The 15,422-nt window shown below is 39.5% G+C and overlaps 2 protein-coding genes across 3 annotated transcripts; both read left to right on the top strand.

Annotated features, from left to right (window-relative positions):
- The first annotated feature begins 1,969 nt into the window (after positions 1-1,969).
- LOC139364485 (zinc finger protein 180-like) lies at positions 1,970-10,867 on the top strand. The gene is made up of 2 exons (XM_071101273.1): positions 1,970-2,509; positions 8,171-10,867. Exons 1-2 carry the CDS (start codon positions 2,206-2,208, stop codon positions 9,046-9,048), a joined length of 1,182 nt encoding a protein of 393 aa, XP_070957374.1. The 5' UTR covers positions 1,970-2,205; the 3' UTR covers positions 9,049-10,867.
- Positions 10,868-11,100: 233 nt separating this feature from the next.
- Positions 11,101-14,710, top strand: LOC139364498 (zinc finger protein 3-like). Of its 2 annotated transcripts, none has more exons than XM_071101284.1 (2): positions 11,101-11,598; positions 13,383-14,710. In XM_071101284.1, exons 1-2 carry the CDS (start codon positions 11,262-11,264, stop codon positions 13,973-13,975), a joined length of 930 nt encoding a protein of 309 aa, XP_070957385.1. In that variant the 5' UTR covers positions 11,101-11,261; the 3' UTR covers positions 13,976-14,710. The 2 variants fall into 2 exon arrangements, with proteins under 2 accessions (XP_070957385.1, XP_070957387.1); XM_071101286.1 differs by having other exon boundaries at positions 11,101-11,589.
- Positions 14,711-15,422: the final 712 nt, after the last annotated feature.

Raw genomic sequence — 15,422 nt, forward strand, 5'->3', positions numbered from 1 at the left:
GAGATAGCCTGCAGAGTTCTGTCATACTATCCAGGTCTGTACCCAAACAATTCGAGCTTCTATTGTTAAAAATCTACCTTTCCAGAAACACGTCTCTCACCATTGACCCCCTTCAGCCCCAATCTGTGCCCTGGAAAACATACGTGAATTGATTGCCCCCCATCTATCTTCAGAGTTAGTACTGTTAGGTGACCTAAACTGAGATATGCTTAACACCCCGGCCGTCCTACAATCTAAGATAGATGTCCTCAATCTCACACAAATTATTAAGGGACCTGCCAGGTACAACCCTAAATCCGTAACCATGGGCACCCTCTACGCAGACGACACCATTCTGTATACATCTAGCCCTTCTTTGGACACTGTGTTAACCTTTTGTGACTAGGGGGCAGTACTTTCATTTTTGGAAAAAAAACGTTCCCGTAGTGAACGGGATATTTCGTCAGGACAAGATGCTAGAATATGCATATAATTGACAGCTTAGGATAGAAAACACTCTAAAATGTCCAAAACTGTGAAAATATTGTCTGTGAGTATAACAGAACTGATGTTGCAGGCGAAAGCCTGAGAAAAATCCAATCCGGAAGAGCCTCATGTTTTGAAAGCGCTGCGTTCCAATGCGTCCCTATTGAGCAGTGAATGGGCTATCAATCCGATTACTCTTTCTCCGTATTCCTGAAAGTGTCTACAGCATTGTGACGTAGTTTTACGCATTTATGTTAAAGAATAAGTGGTCACCTGATGGCTCCCAGGATGACTCTCGTGTAAAATACAGAGGTAGCCATTACTCCAATCGGTCCTACTGAAAAACGAATAGTCCCGATGGATATATTATCGAATAGATATTTGAAAAACACCTTGAGGATTGATTATAAACAATGTTTTCCATGTTTCTGTCGATATTATGGAGCAAATTTGGAATATTTTCCACTGTTTTCGTGACTGCAATTTCCGGGCGATTTCTCAGCCAAACGTGAAGAACAAACGGAGCTATTTCGCCTACAAAAATAATATTTTGGGAAAAAAGGAACATTTGCTATCTAACTGGGAGTCTCTTGAGTGAAAACATCAGCTCATCAAAGGCAAACGATTTCATTTGATTGCTTTTCTGATTTCCGTGACCAAGTTACCTGCTGCTAACATCCTCCTCCTCTTTCACTCTGAACGGGTCTTCCTCTTCTTTCACTGTAACATCTTTCTCTTCTTCTTTCACTGTAACATCCTCACCCTCTACTTGTTTTTGTATTTTGACATCCTCTTCCTCGACAACGTTCAGCCACAGACCCTCTTTCTCCGTCCAGCAGACCTCCTCTTCTTTAGCAGGAGGAGAGTAGTTTAGTGAGCTCATGGTCGGGGATGTTAGCTAGGCTAATGCTAACTTAATCACTAATAACAACAACACCGTAAATATGAAATTAAATCGGATAACTAATTAGACGACAGAAGAGGGGTTAAAACACAGTGGCCAATATACACTAAAGCGTCTAAAGAGCTTTATTGGTTTGGCTATTTTGTCTAGCAAGCTACCGAGGTGGCTGACTAACTGTTGCTGCTGTTGAAAGAAGCCTCCGTCCACTAGATTTTACATCACACTAGCAGTATGGCCTTAAAGCCCCACACCAGACCTAGTCTGTTCATTAAATACATCTACATGAGGTATTGTTACCCCATGTAGGAGCAGAAAAGACTGACAGTAGCCAGCTACTTATTTAGATTTAGTATGACTGAATGAAACTGCTTTAAATGTGCTGTAGTAAACATTTTTTATTCGCACTAATCAATCAACACATTCCTGTCTTTGTATGTCTCAATATAATAGTATTATTTAATTAAATCCATTTAAAATAATCTTTGTCTGAAAATAAAATATGATCCTCAACTGCGTTTCCCCTCCAGTCAGCAGACGGCGATGTGCGTCTTTCAGGCGACGCTGCCAGCGTGACGTATAATCTAGTGGACGGTTCTTCATAAACAGCTCGTCAACCACCTCGGTAGCTTGCTAGCCAACATAGCCGAACGATTAAAGCTCTTACGCTTTCGGTGTATATTAGCTATTGTGTTTTAGACACACTTCTGTCGTATCTACTTGTTAACCTATTCAATTTAATATTACGTTATTTTGTATTAGTCAACTATAGTAGTTGGCTCGTTAAGTTAGCACTAGCCTAGTTGCTAATGACAGCTAGCTAGCTAACATCCCCGACCATGAGCTCCATTAACTACTCCCCTCCTGTTAAAGAAGAGGAGGTCTGCTGGGCGGAGAAAGAAGCTCTTGTGAAAGAGGAGGAGGAAGAAGTGGATGTCACAGTAAAACAAGAGGGTGAGGTTGTTACAGTGAAAGAAGAGAAAGATGTTTCAGTGAAAGAAGAGGAAGATGCCTTCAGAGTGAAAGAGGAGGATGTTACAGTAAAAGTAGAGGAGGCAGAGAAAGAAGAGAATGCAGTTTTTGAAGTGAATGAGGAGAAAGAGAGAATATTGACAGAGGAGTCAGGAGATCTGATTACCACCCGTAAGTACTGTCTTTAAAACGGGCTCTAACTCTCCAAAGTTTTGACCGAATGTGTGGTTTTAAAGCAGCGTGCTACTGAAATGATATACTTGAAAATGTTGTTCTCTACTATAGGAATTTATGTTATAATATAATGTTAAAGCTACATTTTAAAATAGGTGATAAAGCCCTGAATGCTGATTGGCTGACAGCTGTGGTATGTCAGGCCGGATACCATGGGTATGACAACATGTATTTTTACCTTTCTAATTACACTGGTAACCAGTTTATAATTGCAATAAGCCACCTCGGGTTTGTGATATATGGCCAATATACCACAGCTAAGGGCTGTATCCAGGCACTCTGCGTTGTTGTGCATAAGAACAGTCTTTAACCATGCTATATTGGCCATATACCACACTTTCTCGGGCCTTATTGCTTAACTGTGACACGTGTAGAGAGTCCCCCCCACCCACCACAAAATCACAACTTAATTGTGGCAAACAAGTTATAAACGAAACGTTTGACGTGTGTCAATTGTAGACCTTGCATGGCGTGTGTATACCCACAAAAAGCAGATTTCTAAATAATGTTGGAGAAACACAGAAAATAAGAAGCATTATTGACATGAAATGGACAAGTGTTTTGGGGAGACTGAACATATTAGCAAAAGGACAAGCGCTTTGGGGAGACTGAACATATTAGCAAACGTTTGTTAGTCGACAAAAAACATGGCCAAAATAGCCATTTCAAGGAAAGGCTGAACTAAAGAATGATCATTTAGAAAAGATAGTAATTATAACTTTAGAGATGAAGTGGGCCACCAACAAAACGTTATTAACATTGGATCAAATGCAGCCTATAACATTGACTGAAATAGTAATATATGTTATTATATAGAGCTCTGCTCAGCCTGTAAACATGACATGATCTATTATTATAGAGCTCTGCTCAGCCAATAAACATGACATTATCTATTATTATAGAGCTCTGCTCAGCCTATAAACATGACAATATATATTATTATAGAGCTCTGCTCAGCCTGTAAACATGACATTATCTATTATTATAGAGCTCTGCTCAGCCTATAAACATTACATTATATATTATTATAGAGCTCTGCTCAGCCTGAAACATGACATTATCTATTATTATAGAGCTCTGCTCAGCCTGTAAACATGACATGATCTATTATTATAGAGCTCTGCTCAGCCTGAAACATGACATGATCTATTATTATAGAGCTCTGCTCAGCCTATAAACATTACATTATATATTATTACAGAGCTCTGTTCAGTCAATAAACATGACATTCCCTGAGAAATTAGATTTGGAGCTCTACATCCTTTGTTTTTAAATTTCACCGTCACCAAGTTTATTATTAATGATGTAATGTTGTGAAGACTGACCTTGGGTTATTGAGGGATCTAGTCTGGATTAAACCTCATAAGAAGACAGTTTTATCATGTGGAGATTTCATTCAGGTCTCTCTTTAGACAAATTACTCTGTCTTTGGCAGGAGAGAGACCAGACTCTCACTCTGACAGCAAAAAGAGTCCTTCAGAGGAACCAGACATAGAAATGCCCAAACCAGCGAGATGACACCACTGCTCCTACTGTGGAAATAGTTTTACCCGATTACTACATCTGAAAGCACATGAGATAATACATACAGGAGAAAAGCCCTTCCACTGTTCCCAGTGTGAAAATAGTTTTAGGTGGTTAACGAGTCTGAAAAAGCATGAGAGGGGACACACACAAGAAAAGCTCTACCAATGCTCCTTGTGTGGAAAGAGTTTTACCAAGTCAATGCGCCTGACTAGGCATGACAGGACACACTCAGGAGGGGATAAGACATACATACCACTGCTCCCAGTGTGGAAAGAGATTTAACCGGTTAAGGCATCTGAATAAGCATGAAAGAATACATACACAGAAGGAGAAGACATACCACTGCTCTCAGTGTGGAAAGACATTTTCCCAGTCAGAGGACCTGACATCACATGTGAGAATAGAGAGACTGTGTTCTGACTTGTGTTTTTGACTGGGAATTTGTGTTTTTGTTTGTCACATTAAATCATATTGTTTAAATTAAATCAGACATGAAAATCTGACCAAAACAACAGGCCTGTTTCTGTTGTTTATTCACCTTGATCGTGTCTAAAATCAAATTAAAAATTTAAACATTTGGATTTTGATTGATTGTATACAAGTATAAACCCTCTCATGTAATTCATAATATGATTTGGATATTGTTAAATGTAAATTATTATATAAGGAAGGAAGTAGCCTTGGCTTGTAGCTGTTTCTGTAGTGTGAGGCAGCTTGATGTACAAGTACTTCCCCTGGACAGGACTCTAGTCTATTAAGTTATTATATAGATTAATTGAATTTTGCTACTCTTCACTCCAACCTTGAATTTGATTTGATATATGATTTGGATATTGCTAAATTACTTTGTTTGGATACAGCTGCAGCCAAATATATTGGCACCCTTGCACTTAGATATAATTCCCTATTTCTTCTCAAGTCAGTTGAAATTGATGGTGGTCTAGTACCACTACTTTACTATGATGGTCTCCACCTTGCTATTGTACTAGTACCACTACTATACTATGATGGTCTCCACACCTTGTTATTGTACTAGCTCCACTACTATACTATGATGGTCTCCACATCTTATTGTACTAGCTCCACTACTATACTATGATGGTCTCCACACCTTGTTATTGTACTAGCTCCACTACTATACTATGATGGTCTCCACACCTTGTTATTGTACTAGTACCACTACTATACTATGATGGTCTCCACCTTGTTATTGTACTAGTACCACTACTATACTATGATGGTCTCCACATCTTATTGTACTAGCTCCACTACTAGTACCACTACTATACTATGATGGTCTCCACATCTTATTGTACTAGCTCCACTACTAGTACCACTACTATACTATGATGGTCTCCACCTTGTTATTGTACTAGCTCCACTACTAGTACCACTACTATACTATGGTCTCCACACCTTGTTATTGTACTAGCTACACTACTAATACCACTATTATACTATGATGGTCTCCACACCTGGTTATCAAATCTATTTTTATAAAGCCCTTTTTACATCAGCTGATGTCACAAAGTGATATATAGAATCTCAGCCTAAAACCCCAAACAGCAATGCAGATGTAGAAGCACGGTGGCTCCCCAATTAAGGTTCAACCAGCTGCCTGTAGTTGAGAGGTAGTTCTGTAGTTGTATAAAGCCAGACTGGAAGGGTTCATGCAGATTGTTGGTAGAGGGGTAGTTCTGTAGTGGTATACAGCCAGACTGGTAGGGTTCATGCAGATTGTTGGTAGAGAGGTAGTTCTGTAGTAATCTAGCCAGACTAGAAGGCTTCATGCACATTTTCTCAAGGTTGGTTTGATGGAGGCAGTTTTAAGGGAATTAGGCACAGTGCCTGAATTAAGAAAGTGATTTATGATTGTATGAGTCCTGTGGGAACAGGGTCCAAGGGGCAGGTAGTTGACCTCATATTATGGACCATTTCAGAGACAGATGTTGGGGTTGTCAATGAGAATGTGGTGAAACTGCAGCTGGGAGGCTCAGTATGAAGCAGGGGGGCAGGTCTGAATAAAGGGGTAGATTGTACAGTGAAGTAAATGCTCTTTATTTTGGATTTTAGGATTTGAAAAATAGTACTTTATTCAATAGAGTGGGTAAAGGAGGAGTTAGCGAGTGGTTGAACTAATTTCTTTACTACAGAAAATATAAATATTGGGTTCCCGTCACCATTTGCAATGAGATTGGTAAAGTATAACTTGTGTGCAGTGTTCAGTGCCTCTTTGTATGCAGTCTGTTGATATACCAGGTCCTAACTGCATCAGTTAACTGGAGAATAGCTCAAGGAAAACAAAGCTTTCTCCCAGCAGCTTTCATAGAACGTAGATCACTGTTAAACTAGGCTGCAGAGCGTTTGTTTGACTGAATGAATATGACTGCCTTAAATTGCCTTAAATGCAGCGTTAGATGTAAAGTTAAAATTTTCATTCATTACAAATCTTCACTAATCAATCAACACATGCTTTCATTTCGACATATCAATATAATATTATTATTTAATGACACATTTTAAAAATACCCTTTTTTTGTCAGGAAATAAAATAAACATTTACTTATACTGCGTTACCCACTCCAGTCAGCTGATAACAATGCTGCCAGTGTGATGTATAATCTAGTGGACGGGACCCTTCAACAACAACAACAACAGCGAGTCAGTCACTTCAGTAGCTTGCTAGGCGACATGGCCTAAACGTTCAAGCTTTTTAGACTGTTTCAGTGCATATTTGCTCATGTGTTTTAAACATACTTCTGTTTTATAGTTAGTTGCCCCATTTATTTTCATATTTACGTTGTTAGTCAGGCAGATGTCTACAATTTGCCTAGCACTAGGCTAGTCGCTAATGATATCTAGCTAGCTAACAACCCCGACCATGAGCTCCCTAAACTACTCTCCTCCTGTTAAAGAAGAGGAGGTCTGCTGGACGGAGATAGAAGCTCTGGGGCTGAACATTGTTGTGAAAGAGGAGAAGGAAGAGGATGTCACAGTAAAAAAACAAGAAGTAGAGGGTGATGCTGTTACAGTGAAAGAAGAATAGAAAGACGTTTCAGTGAAAGAAGAAGGGAAAGAGGAGGATGCAATTCTTGAAGTGAAAGAGGAAGGAGAGGAGGAGACAGAAGGTCAGATTAACACCAGTAAATACTAATATTAAATTACGGGGGCACAAACGCTGCAGTTGTTGAACTGATGAATACAATCGTGGTTTTAAAGCAGCTGTGGTTTTTGTTTTGCATACATTTTAAAATGAAAAATCTGGTGAGTCTGAGTCTGGTGTAATTTCGTTACTCTGGAATTGCCCAGCTCCTAACTTCTCAACAAATATATAAACGCAACAATTTCAAAGATTTTACTGACTTACAGTTCATAGAAGTCAATTGAAATAAATTCATTAGGCCCTAATCTATGGATTTCACGACTGGGCAGGTGTGCTGCCATAGGCCACTCACTGGGGTGCAAGGCCCAGCCAATCAGAATGAGTTTTCCACACAAAAAGGCTTTATTACAGACAGAAATACTCCTCAGCACCCCCTCCTCAGATGACCCCGCATGAAACATGGGACCAACACTTTCCATGTTGCATTTATTTTTTTGTTCAGTATATACACTTAGGAACACATGTCAGCGTAGAGCCCTGAACTATAATAATAAGTCAGCAGTTTATCTGGCAGGACAGTGTGGTGTGTTGTGATATGGAGGCACTTTGGTGATTCTTGATGTTCACTTGTACAACTATTCATCATTACTATTGTATTTAAATTAATTATTTTAACACATTGGTTAAAAGACTCTTGTCACAAAAATGTGATTACATGGAGCAATATACCACATTACTTCATGCTTAAATTTCTTGTTTTACAAACATTGCCAAGCTGCTCATTCATTTCTTGTTGTTGTGATTATTGGTGTAGTCTGTCATTGCAAAAAAATATTTGGTAGAAAATCAGTGGCGTGTATTTTCTTTCATCTGCCTGCTACACTGGCTGGTGGACCAACAGGACTTAGAAAATATTTGTCAAAGTTTGTAAAAACATTCACTACATTGACTATCTGACTTTCACACAGGAGGGAGATGTGACCATCGTGGATCCTCTGGGGAGTCTCAACAACATCATGATGCTGAAGAGGCAGAGAAGAGTCTCTCCAGATCAGAACACCTCAAGAAACACCAGCAGAGACACACAGGAAAGAAACCACATTGCTGCTCTGACTGTGGGAAACGTTTCAAATCTTCATCAGAACTTAAAAATCACCAGCGAGTACACACAGGAGAGAAGCCTTATAGCTGTGATCAATGTGGGAAGAGTTTTACTCATTCAAGTAATCTGAAAACACACCAGAGAACACACACAAGAGATAAGCCTTACAGCTGTGAACAGTGTGGCAAGAGTTTTACTCAGGCAAGCAACCTGGTATCACACCAGAGAACACACACAGGAGAGCAGCCATACAGCTGTGATCAGTGTGGCAAGAGTTTTACTCAGTCAAGCAACCTGGTATCACACCAGAGAATACACACAGGAGAGCAGCCATATAGCTGTGAGCAATGTGGGAAAAACTTTTCTCGGGGAGAACGCCTTAAAGAGCACCAGAGAACACACACAGGAGAGAAGCCTTATATCTGTGACCAGTGTGGCAAGAGTTTTACTCAGTCACGCAACCTGCTATCACACCAGAGAACACACACAGGAGAGCAGCCATATAGCTGTGAGCAATGTGGCAAGAGTTTTACTCAGTCAAGCAACCTGGTATCACACCAGAGAACACACACAGGAGAGCAGCCATATAGCTGTGAGCAATGTGGGAAAAGCTTTTCTCGGATAGAACACCTTAAAGGACACCAGAGAACACACACAGGAGAGAAACCTTATAGCTGTAATCAGTGTGGGAAGAGTTTTACTCAGTCAAACAGCCTGAATAGACACCAGAGAACACACACATGATAGAAATCGTATAGCTGTAATCAGTGTGGGAAGAGTTTTATCACCAGAGAGCACACACAGGAGACACTGCTCTGCTCTGACTTTGCTTCCCTAAGAAACCTGACACAACACCAGAGAACACACAGGAGAGAGCCCTTATAGCTGTGATCAGTGTGACCAGAGATACTCTCATTCAAGTGGTCTGATTAAACATCAGAAAATACATGCAGGAGATCCACAGGGTGTAGAATGACCAACACCAGACCTATATACATCAAATCACATTTTATTTGTCACATACACTTGTTTAGCAGATGTTATTGTGGGTGTAGCAAAATGCTTGTGTTTCTAGCTCCAACAGTCCAGTAATATCTAACAAGTAATATTTAACAATACACACAATCTAAAGGAATGGAATTAAGAATATATAAATCTTTGGCCGAGCGATGCCAGAGCAGCATAGACTAAGATACAGTAGAATAGAATAGAATACAGTACATACAGTCGGACAAAAAAGTATTTAGTCAGCCACCAATTGTGCAAGTTCTCCCACTTAAAAAGATGAGAGGCCTGTAATTTTCATCATAGGTACACTTCAACTATGACAGACAAAATGAGGGGAAAAAATCCAGAAAATCACATTGTAAGATTTTGAATGAATTTATTTGCAAATTATGGTGGAAAATAAGTATTTGGTCAATAACAAAAGTTTATCTCAATACTTGGTTATATACCCTTTGTTGGCAATGACAGAGGTCAAACGTTTTCTGTAAGTCTTCACAAGGTTTTCACACACTGTTGCTGGTATTTTGGCCCATTCCTCCATGCAGATCTCCTCTAGAGCAGTGATGTTTTGGGGCTGTTGCTGGGCAACATGGACTTTCAACTCACCTCCAAAGATTTTCTATGGGGTTGAGATCTGGAGACTGGCTAGGCCACTCCAGGACCTTGAAATGCTTCTTACGAAGCCACTCCTTCGTTGCCCGGGCGGTGTGTTTGGGATCATTGTCATGCTGAAAGATCCAGCCACGTTTCATCTTCAATGCCCTTGCTGATGGAAGTTTTCACTTAAAATCTCACTATACATGGCCCCATTCATTCTTTCCTTTACATGGATCAGTCGTCCTGGTCCCTTTGCAGAAAAACAGCCCCAAAGCATGATGTTTCCACCCCCATGCTTCACAGTAGGTATGGTGTTCTTTGGATGCAACTCGGCATTCTTTGTCCTCCAAACACGACGAGTTGAGTTTTTACCAAAAAGTTATATTTTGGTTTCATCTGACCATATGACATTCTCCCAATCTTCTTCTGGATCATCCAAATGCTCTCTAGCAAACTTCAGACGGGCCTGGACATGTACTGGCTTAAGCAGGGGGACACGTCTGGCACTGCAGGATTTGAGTCCCTGACGGCGTAGTGTGTTACTGATGGTATGCTTTGTTACTTTGGTCCCAGCTCTCTACAGGTCATTCACTAGGTCCCACCGTGTGGTTCTGGGATTTTTGCTCACCGTTCTTGTGATCATTTTTACCCCACGGGGTGAGATCTTGCGTGGAGCCCCAGGTCGAGGGAGATTATCGTTGGTCTTGTATGTCTTCCATTTCCTAATAATTGCTCCCACAGTTGATTTCTTCAAACCAAGCTGCTTACCTATTGCAGATTCAGTTTTCCCAGCCTGGTGCAGGTCTACAATTTTGTTTCTGGTGTCCTTTGACAGCTCTTTGTGTATCAATAACTAGGTGCTTATTTTGATATCTAGTTATGACTGAATCAGAAATACAGATGTGGAGTAGATGTAGAGTTTGTTTTAAATTCTCATAAAAAATCTGAACTAATCAAACAACACTTGTTGCTCTTTGTACGTGTTGATATAATATTCATATTTAATAGAGAGGAAAAAAACATTTCCCTAAACTGCTTAATAATATTATAATTCAATGAAGGAATAAAAAAGTTTTCCCTCCAGACAGCAGATGGCAATATGTGTCTTTCAGGCGATGTTTCTAGTGTGACGCATAATCTAGTGGACGGAACGCTTCTTCAACAACTGCAGCCACCTCGGTAGCTCGCTAGCCAACAGTCGGAACATTCAAGATCTTTTGACAATTTCGTGGTTTAATTGCCTCTATGATTGAAAAATACTCATGTGGAAACAACTAGATACCCCATTTAATTTAATATTTACGTTGTAAGTCAACTAGCTGGCTAATGCTAACTAGCCATTATCCCCGAACATGAGTTCACCAAGCTACTCTCCTCCTGATAAAGAAGAGGTGGTCTGCTGGACGGAGAAAGAAGCTCTCGTGAAAGAGGAGGCGGAAGAGGAGGCTGTTACAATACACAAACAAGAAGAGGGTGAGGGTGTTAAGGTGAAAGACGCGTTCAGAGTGAAAGAGGATGAGGATGTTACTGTGAAAGAAGAGGAGGAAGATGCAGTTTTTGGAGTGGAGGATGAAGTGAAAGAAGATGAAGACGTTTTTGGAATGAAGGATGAAGAGGGGGAGATTACTGTCACATTAGAGGAGGACGAAGAAGAGAAGACTGGAGAACTTATTAACACCAGTAAATACAGTGAGTACTACCTTATAAAACAGGGACATTGATCTGATTAACACCAGTAAATACAGTGAGTACTATCTTAAAAAACAGGGGAACACAAACTCTTCAGTTGTTGAACTAATGTGTGATTTTACATTCTACACTTGAATATGTTTTTGTACTGTAGGAATTGTTCATGGCGTCCTCTAGTGATTTAAAAAAAATACTTTTCATGTCGAAATTGATATAGAAATACAATAAAGTATAAACACACTAAAGGGAAACAAATGAATGTTTTGAGCAAAATAGTTTTTTTTTTTGACAACAATTATTGCAAACTGGAAGGAGTGCATGATGTCATACATAGTAAGGCTTTCAAGGAGTTGGCTTGATGGGATGTCGTGATGTCATCCAATAGGTGACTGATCCTAATGTGAACATGAATTATTCTTTTAAAAATCCTTCCTGTTCTGTCAAGTTGGTTGTTGATCATTGCAAGAAAGCCAATTTCAAGTCTTGCCATTGACTTTCAAGACGATTTAAGTCCAAACTGTAACTAGGCCACTCAGGAACATTCAATGTCATCTTGGTAAGCTCCTCCAGTTTAGATTTGGCCTTGTGGTTTAGGTTATTGTCCTGTTAAGACAGTTTTTCATATTCAGATCTCTGAAATGCACTCTACCTACGTAACATTTAGTGTCTCCTTATATTACGCTGGGAAAACAGTTTTCATGGGCACAGAAATCCTAAATAATTTCAGAGTTTGCTAAATCCAATGGTTCTAGCCGAGAGTCACCTTAACTTTATTGACAACACCCCAATTGATGCTGTCATTAATGCGGTTCTTCAATAATTACACATAATACTTAAAACTGTAGCTGTTTAGTTACAGTCACATGTTCAACTATCATCAGCTGATCCAGGAAATCATTTTCTGAATGCCAGTCAAATGACAAACATCACGACATGGGTATATTGATTGTTAGGTGAAGTTATGGGTCCCACAGTAGGTCTATGTTGTTGTTAGCTGAAGTTATGGGCCAATTTGTAAACAATTAGTGAACAAACCCTCATTGTCAGGCTGATGAAAAAGCCAAAGAGCATTTTACTGGTTGAAGTGTTTTTTTCGTATAAAGCAGTTTATTTGAGACAAAAACAAAAACATTACATTAAGCAGGAGAGATTCAAACGAGCCTTACAATTATAATCCAAAAGTTATGCGTGTTGCACTCAAGCTATTTTTGCTGTCAGCCTATGAGAACTCCCCTGAGTTTTCCCCCACGGTGGTGAATTAGTGAATAGACACAGAGCTTAATGTGAGTTTCCTTGAGTAGCACTCCTGATCTTGCGCTATAATATTCAGAATACATTGTGGAAAACTAAAATCTTCGCTCACCATTTTGGCTCCAGGCAGATATACTACATCCATAACTAGTGGTTTCCTCATTAGCGGGGAGGAGTTTCTACATCCATAATTAGTGGTTTCCTCATTAGCATGGAGGAGATTCTGCAACCAAATTGTGTGTGCATTGCCCTCCTGCCGCAATTTTAGTAAACACAGAAAGGGGCCTATATTGGAGACCAAAAGTCATCTGGCACACTGATTAGAGTTTCAACAACACAAATAACTTATTTCTAGCCTACAATCATCAATTTTACTACTGTGAAAACAAGACAATTGTCATATAATTTAACAGATGTCAATTATTGTACAACTTCATGACAATGCTCTGGGCATCAACGTTTATCTCAAATAAACAGTGGATTTCTGCTGTTGTGGGCCTTTAACCATCTGTCTGATATTTTCGTTAACAAAGGAGAGAGATGTGAATATCGTGGATCCTCTGGGGAGCCTCAACAACATCATGATGCTGACGAGGCAGAGAAGAGTCTCTCCAGATCAGGACACCTCAAGAAACACCAGCAGAGACCCACAGGAAAGAAACCACACTGCTGCTCTGACTGTGGGAAACGTTGCAAATCTTCATCAGAACTTAAAAATCACCAGCGAGTACACACAGGAGAGAAATCTTATAGCTGTGATCAATGTGGGAAGATTTTTACTAAATCTAGCCATCTGACTAGACACCAGAGAACACACACAGGAGAGAAATCTCATAGCTGTGATCAATGTGGGAAGAGTTGTACTACATCTAGCCATCTGACTAGACACCAGCGAGTACACACAGGAGAGAAACCTTATAGCTGTAGTCAGTGTGGGAAGAGTTTTACTCAGCTAAACAGCCTGAAAGAACACCAGAGAACACACACAGGAGAGAAATCTCATAGCTGTGATCAATGTGGGAAGAGATACTCTGGTAAAAGATCTCTGATCAAACATCAAAACATACATGAAGGAGTTGAATTTGAAAAATCATATCAAATAATGTCACAATGTAGAATGTTTTAACATTGTAGTAGGAGTATTTTAATGATGTCACAATGTAGAACCCGAAATGTTTGTCCTCTGTTCTATTGGCTTCAACATAATATGGATATTAGCGTCAGGGGGAAAATCCAGGCTCTGAATTTAAAGAGTTACTATTTATGTTATTTAACAAAAAGTGACAAACAAAAAAAGAGTTGTGTTAAACGTACCACGTTGGTGACCCACTTGAATCAAAATGCAACACTTCAAAATGTAGCTAGCTGTTTTCTACAAATTGTCCTCTAACCAGGGATGTACACATTATTCCCCGATTCCGTGTGGTTTTTGAGCTGTTCGTTTTAACAGGACGTGCAACCTCATTTCCCTTCTGTCGCACAAATGATTTTAGCATGATATCGATGAGTGATGACAAATAAGTGTTGTGTTCCTTTGTTCAACGTCCCCTACATTTAAATGTATCACGCCCAAATGCAGCTGACTGTCTTCTGCAGGTTGTCCTCTAACCAGTGAAGTAAAAATGTTATCCCGTTTCCATGTGTTTTGTTTAGTTGTGTTAGTAAGTAATATGATTATGATTATTGTGGCAGATGTTTGTGTATACAGTATGGCCCATTTTACGTTTAGGTTTTCAATATATCACAAACTGTTTCTGCATATTGGTTGTTGATTTGTACATGTTAAAATTGTGTGTTGACATTGGGCTATCCCACCTAGCAAAATGTAATTAAAAAATGCTTTGAAAAAAGGACTATGCAACCAAATATTTCATATTTACATTTCATGTAACATTTAGTAATCATAATTATTTATGTAACCAACTGACAATTTTGGGTACAATTATATTGACATTTTTGCTCTGCTTTTAGAATATCAGGGTTCATTCTCAGATGTGCCAACCCAAATGTACTAGAGCATGATATTAGGGACAGGGCCCAGATCCAACAACATGCCTATCGAGTGAACCCTGAAAGATTTTCTCAGGGGTTGGCAGTCAAATAGTTTTGCATTTAGCCATTGCGTTGCCACGGATCACAATTTATTTTGACTTATTGGAGATGAGTTTTTGTCAGGAGAATTCTATACTCCTGTTCATTTACCAATTCAATTAAGTTACCCTTAGTCTGTTATATCAGGATTTGTAAGATACTGATAGAAAAGGAAAGAGGCCCTATGAGATGGTTTGGGATGAATCGTACCGCAGAGTGAAGGAAAAGCAGCCAACAGGTGCTCAGCATATGTGGGAACTCCTTCAAGACTGTTGGAAAAGCATTCCAGGTGAAGCTGGTTGAGAGAATACAAAGAGTGTGCAAAGCTGTCATCAAGGCAAAGGGTGGCTACTTTGAATAATTTAAAATATAAAATTGATTTGTTTAACACAGTCTACCAAAGTTAAATGTGTATTCATGGGAACGTTCTGACGTGTACAGTACAGGACCTTCAATTTATAGCGACACACATACTTCCACAC

This window comes from Oncorhynchus clarkii, chromosome 13 (genome assembly GCF_045791955.1).
Source record: "Oncorhynchus clarkii lewisi isolate Uvic-CL-2024 chromosome 13, UVic_Ocla_1.0, whole genome shotgun sequence".
In the NCBI taxonomy this organism is placed as follows: Eukaryota; Metazoa; Chordata; class Actinopteri; order Salmoniformes; family Salmonidae; genus Oncorhynchus; species Oncorhynchus clarkii.

Excerpts from the sequence above, each read along its gene's own strand:
- LOC139364485 (XM_071101273.1), top strand. The coding sequence starts at position 2,206 with ATGAGCTCCATTAACTACTCCCCTCCTGTTAAAGAAGAGGAGGTCTGC. Across the intron at positions 2,510-8,170 it reads AGGAGATCTGATTACCACCC|GAGGGAGATGTGACCATCGT; the intron begins GTAAGTACTGTC and ends ACTTTCACACAG.
- LOC139364498 (XM_071101284.1), top strand. The coding sequence starts at position 11,262 with ATGAGTTCACCAAGCTACTCTCCTCCTGATAAAGAAGAGGTGGTCTGC. Across the intron at positions 11,599-13,382 it reads TATTAACACCAGTAAATACA|GAGAGAGATGTGAATATCGT; the intron begins GTGAGTACTACC and ends TCGTTAACAAAG.